The sequence below is a fragment of the Perca flavescens genome, chromosome 10, assembly GCF_004354835.1.
Source record: "Perca flavescens isolate YP-PL-M2 chromosome 10, PFLA_1.0, whole genome shotgun sequence".
In the NCBI taxonomy this organism is placed as follows: domain Eukaryota; kingdom Metazoa; phylum Chordata; class Actinopteri; order Perciformes; family Percidae; genus Perca; species Perca flavescens.
In genome coordinates this window covers 22,071,764-22,077,419 of record NC_041340.1, presented here as the reverse complement: position 1 = coordinate 22,077,419, position 5,656 = coordinate 22,071,764, and the positions used below count along the sequence as shown (strand labels likewise).

The 5,656-nt window shown below is 48.5% G+C and overlaps 1 protein-coding gene across 1 annotated transcript; it reads right to left on the bottom strand.

Annotated features, from left to right (window-relative positions):
• Nucleotides 1–772: 772 nt before the first annotated feature.
• Nucleotides 773–5,299, bottom strand: nexmifb (neurite extension and migration factor b). Its single transcript, XM_028588807.1, has 2 exons — nt 5,296–5,299; nt 773–5,045 (listed from the first exon to the last, which is right to left on the bottom strand). The coding sequence occupies exons 1-2, from the start codon at nt 5,297–5,299 to the stop codon at nt 829–831; spliced, it is 4,221 nt and encodes a 1,406-aa protein (XP_028444608.1). The 3' UTR covers nt 773–828.
• Between the last annotated feature and the right edge of the window lie 357 nt (nt 5,300–5,656).

Genomic DNA, 5,656 nt, shown 5'->3' with positions numbered 1-5,656 from the left:
CAACAACATTGACAAAAATACTCTGAGGGTGGAGCTTTTATGAATTTGCAAGGCGTAAAAATGTAAATTTAGATAAACAGTTCCTCTAAACTCCAGAGGAAAAACAAACACTTGATAAAAGGAAATGGGGAGTTATTCCAACTTTGAGTGGGGAAAAAGAAGACAATGTCTGATATGTCATTAATACAAAATCGTCCCATCTTGTGTTTTCAAGATGTCTTGGGCTTAAATAGGGCTCATTAATTGTAGGTTTCCTTCTTGAAATGAGCCAGGCAGTGTATGAAGGACAGCAACAACAGGACATCCATATTCTGCATACAAAAACAGATGAGGAGGAGGGGTGCGCAGATGTCACTCAATGCATTTGTGTATATAGCTACATCTTTAGGGAAAAGGGCAATAAATACATAATTCGGGGGAGCTAGTTCTGCTGAGAAAATACAAAAACAAAGTTCCTCAAAAGGCGACAGAACTTTTTTCAAGGCTTATTCTTTTTTTCAGACAAAAATAAAACAAAAAACGACTATAAGAAGAACAAACAAAGCAGAAACAACAAAAGCAAGAAAAATGCAGCCATGGTCGTTTCAAATCTCAATCAAGCTTGACACAATCACTCAATAGGTAGTTTGCAAAGTACAAGAACTTTTTCATGCAGATATTAATTTCCTCTTCAGGGTGGGGGTTAAAAGGAAGTGGGAGTAGTCGGGGGGAACGTAGTACTCATGCAGCTCTGGCATAGCGTCAGTGTAGGTATGCTTGGAAGGGAGGGCTTAGCAGGTAGTGGGGGAAAGTGAGAAAGGGGGTGCAACAGCAGCTGATAACAAAATATTACCTCAGTTTCTCAAAAGAGGTCATTAGCGCTATGTCCTTATTTGGGTCTCTCTCAGCTCGCTTTCCCTTCAGTGTCTCAATCCGCGGGAACTTTGCACTGGTCTTGTGGCGGTACAGCTTTTTGTGTGCAGGCCCAGGGTTAATAAAGCTGGGTTTATCAAACATGTTACAGCCCAGAGCTAGTTGAGGGAATAAGGGATGAGAGGGGTTGAATTTGGCCTGGTTTTTTCCTCCCTTTCCCCCTGCCTTTCTGCCTTTCCCAGCCCCTGTTAGCGCAGCTCCTTTTTTCTTCAGGTCGGCCTCTGTGCCAGCCAAGATTTTGAGGGTCTTTAGGTTGAGGCTATTGTTCTCAGAGGGCATGCAGGCCTCCGACATGGGATTCCACAGTGGCTCAATGGAGGCCATCATGAACCTTTGGACCTCAGCCATGCCAGAGACAATGTTGGACAGAATATTGGAGGGCTCCTCGAATTCTCTCTGGTCATCCCCAACCAGGCTGTTGCTCTCTGACCAGCCGGTGCCAGACCAGTCCCCAGTGCTGCTACTGTCAGTCAGGCCTGTGCCACAACCTCCTGCCTGGTTCTTTGCTGCCTTACCCTCCAACATGGCCTTTATCTTTTTGGTGGAACGCGAGTTCTGTTTGGGGGTCTTGACCTTTTCTGACTTAGGAGCTCTGGGAGCCCGGACTTTCTTTGGGCTCTGTCCCGCAGCTGTCTGTTTGCAACTGCCTTTCCTCTTTGACTTTATGCTTTTCGCACCAGCCAGCATCTCACCAGTCTGTTCATCAAATTCGGTCACTCCCAGCTCCTTTTTATCTAAACGTAACACATCCTGACTGTTGAAGTTGTGCAGCGGAAACTGGCTGTCTTCCACTGTGTATGCATTTACTGTGTGCTCTTGTTGCTGCATAACGTCACAGTTCCACTTTACCTCCCTGTTGCAGTCCATAGTCATATCATTCACATCCTGGTATTCTCCAACATTGCCTGCCATCTTCATCTCACGCCCCACCACCTGCGGGGACAGGTTGGGGGTCTCAGGAGGGGAAAGCTCTGACAGTGAGGAGTGCCTAAACTTGTCAGGGGTGAAGTTGGAGATGTCCAGCAGGTCTGAGGACTCCCTGAGTGGGGTAAGGGAATCCACACTCTGCTGAATCACCACTTTAGGACTGCAATGAGCTAAGAAGCTGTCTCGGCCCTCCTCCTCACCCTCTCGCTCACAAGACTTGAGGCTGAGGGAGCTGTAATTGCTGGAGGAGGCTGACAGAGAGCCCACTGAGTCATAGCTGATGAGCCTGCCATTGTCTGTGCACAGGGACCCTCTCTGGTATTGCACCTGGCCCTCCACACAGGCAGACTGACACACTTGCAGATCTGCCGCAGGCTGCAGCCCAGCCTCAGTCAGGTAGCTCTTCTCATAAAGTAGCCTGTCATCCTCAGGGCTCAGCTGGCTGTAGTTAGACACTGGCAGGCTGTCATTCAGGGGCACAGCAGCTGGGAAGTTGTTGGGTAAGATGGGATTCTCAGGGGTCTCAGGCCCAAAGCTGTGGCTGTGACTTGCACAGAGCTGCGGGTGCCACAACTGCGGGAAACTTGGGCAGTTCTGGGGAGACTGCTGGAGCTCTGACTCAGAGGGAGGAGAGAGGACACAGCTCTGAGCCAGCTGAAGAGAAGAAAACTGTTTCTCCTCTAGGGATAGCCCGAGAGGATACTGCTGCCTAGAGGGCTGCTGGGGGAAATAAGAGATAGTTGCTCCACTGGACGAGTCTGTAGCATCTAACAGGGTCTGCAGGTAGCCCCCCGGGATAACAGGGACACCCGCTTCCACCGCCTCTGAGGAGGGAGCTTTTTCAGGAGAGCAGGTGGATGAAACAAAGGGGAATTTCTCCTCAGATGTGTGAGCGGTGGTGGTATTGTCAGAGAAATTGGGTTTGACTGTAGTTGAGCTAATGCCTGCCTCTTCTAACCCAGCAGTAGGGTCCTCAATCTGTGCCGCAGCGACACAGGCATCCGTTTCATTTGTCACGCTCCTCCCCTCCTCTCCTTCTGCCTCTTTCATTTTCTTGCTCCTCAGCCTGGCTTCACTTTTGAATTTCCTTATCCTGACTGTTTTATTTCCTCCCAATCTCCTCCCCTCCCTCTCCTCCCTCTCCTGGGAGCGGCTCTTGGCTGTGACTGCGTGCGTGATGGAGTTTGTGTCTAATGTGACAGGGAGGCTGGGGGCTGCTATTATTCCCCCTACCGTGGGGGTGGCCTCTTCTTTAGTGACACATCCCTGGCCCCGATCAGAGATAGGGGAGCACTGTACTGTTGCCGATTGCTCCACAGCGTGAATCCTCTGAACCTTAAGTCTGTTTGCAATCTTGTATTTCCTTTTGGGATGACTAGAATTAAAAGGGCGATGATGGCGTCCGTTTAGATGAAAACCGCGTTGTTGTTTATCTCTGGCAGCCAGCTTAAGCTGTTCCTGTCTCTCTCTTTGCCTCTCTTGCCAGAAATCCTTCAAAGGAGCCAGTGTTTCATATTTGCTTACTGTGTCGTTGTTTAAGCTCACAGTAACATCCACAGGGTCCAACTTGCCCAGTTTCACTGACATGAGTCTCTCTCCTTTAAACCTATTTATAATGATGTACTTGATGACCACTGGCGGCTCTTTACGACAGGATTTCCGACGTTTTTTGGGACACCAGTCCACATCCTCTTCCTCTTTTTGACCAGAGGGAGCCTTCTCTTTTTTCTCTGCGTTCTTCTCACTCTCAAGCGAGTCAACGTCATATAAGTAGTCGTCACTGTATCGAACCTTTCTCTTGGAGCGCAAACCATAGTTGAGTGGGTTAGAGGGGCTGAGCAATCTCTTTGAGTGTCCCTTCTTAAACTTGCCCTCCTGCAGGGTGTCTGAGGAGGAGCCAGTGCAGGAGCTGTCATCACTGAACTCGCCTGACTCCTCTGTGGAATTGAAGTCCATTAGGTAGTTGACTTTGGGGGTGGACATGGGTGAGCCTTGGGAACCGTCAAGGGGGCTCCTACCGCTGCAGTCCCCTGCCTTTCCTTCCTGTCCTGTCTCCAGGATGAGCTCATCTGTTTTGGGCTGAAGCTCTTCAGCACTCCTCCTCAATACTCCCGCTCCTTCCTCTTTCTTGGCACAGTTGGCCAGGACACTAGGGAAAAAGTTGAACTGCGTCTCCTCCTGGAGCACATTTGTTTTTTCCCTCATGTTGTCCTGGAAAGACTCGTAACGAATCTTCAGCGAACAGACATCACTGCTTAAAGTGGAATCATCGTCTTCGTCATCAAATAGATTGTCAACATCTTCCTCAGAGAAGAGGTTGACTGACAGTTCATTCTTAGAACAAAGATCCAGCAGTTCCATCTTACTCTCACTGATGAAGGACTCAAAGTAGCCCCAGTCCTGGCCGGCGTTAGCCAGAAGAACCTCCTCTCCGCTCACTTTGTCCAGTAACAGTCCCTCGTACAAGTTCTTAGATGTTGCATCATCTTCTGGATCATCACAGTCCTCTGTCGTTTTGTTTCCATCAACTCTCTTGCCCTCAACTGCGGCTTTCGGCAGAGGAAAGCTAAGTAGCTGGTCAGAGAGGAGCTGTTCTCCATAGTGACTCACTGCCTCCCCAGCATGGCTCAGGCACTGGATGCTGATGTTGTTGATGTCAGAGAAGTCCTCTCGGCTCACCTCGCCTATCCTAACACTTAGTCCAGTCTCTGTGTCAGGGTTGGTGTTAGGGTCATGAGGTGGGTTCTGGATGGTATTAGGGTCAGTAGCATCCCGGGTCTCAATGAAGCAACCGAGGCAGGTGCGGGTAGGCTGAAGAAGACACTCCTCTGTCAGGGCGGACACGGTGCCAGGCTCCATCATTGTAGCTGACAGAGGGAGGGAAACCGGCAACAGAAGGGAAGTCTTCTGAGTGTCTCCTGTCGGGACCCAGGAGCTTACAGCTGGGGTGGGAAGTGGTGTGGGAGTGTGGTGAAGGTGGGGGACTACAGTTGGAGCATCATCGGAGGGAGGGCAGGGGGGCGCTGTCAGGCCCAGAGAGGAGTCGGTGCAAAGGGGCAGGGAGAGGGTTGTTGATGTCGGCGTGGTCCTCTGGTGTGTTGGGCAGGCCCGCTGTGAAGTCTCAGCAGCAGGAGGAGGTGAGGGTGGAGGGAGAGCAGCATTTATGATGCTGCACAGACTCAGATCACCACTCTGCTCACATACCCCTATAGGAAGAAAAAGGAAAGGTTTCAGATCTTTCAACTCTTTGAACTGTAAGTCTGAAGTTAAAACATTGTTTTTGTTCTGTATTATACAATGGCATTTGTTCTGGGCTGTTGAATGCAATTAGTGTCAATTAACCCCCCAGAGCTCAACATGTCATTTTGTGATGCCAGCCTTAAACATTAATATTTCAGTTTTGGTACTAAATTAAATAAGAGGTATTAGCAATGTCAAGTTGGGACAACTTCCTACCCATTACTGATTGATGTTCAAATGTAAAACGTGAAACTAGGCAAGAATGGCAGGAAAAGTCCCTCAAAAATGTAATGTACTAATTGGTTATACTGAAAATAATGTACAGTCAGAAATCAGCTACGTTATGGAAATAATATCCAATACATACAATATACAATATAACTATATGGTATTATTTGTCTTCCCTTACCAACCCAAGAGCAATATATGACGTCAAATTAATGCAGTTATCTTCCATTACCTGCCCCTCCTTTTAACATTTAATCTGCATAGACGCAGATCCAACTTAACTCTAAGGTAACAAGATACCACAAATTTACACATATTGGCAACAATAGCAGTAATGACTACATTTTTG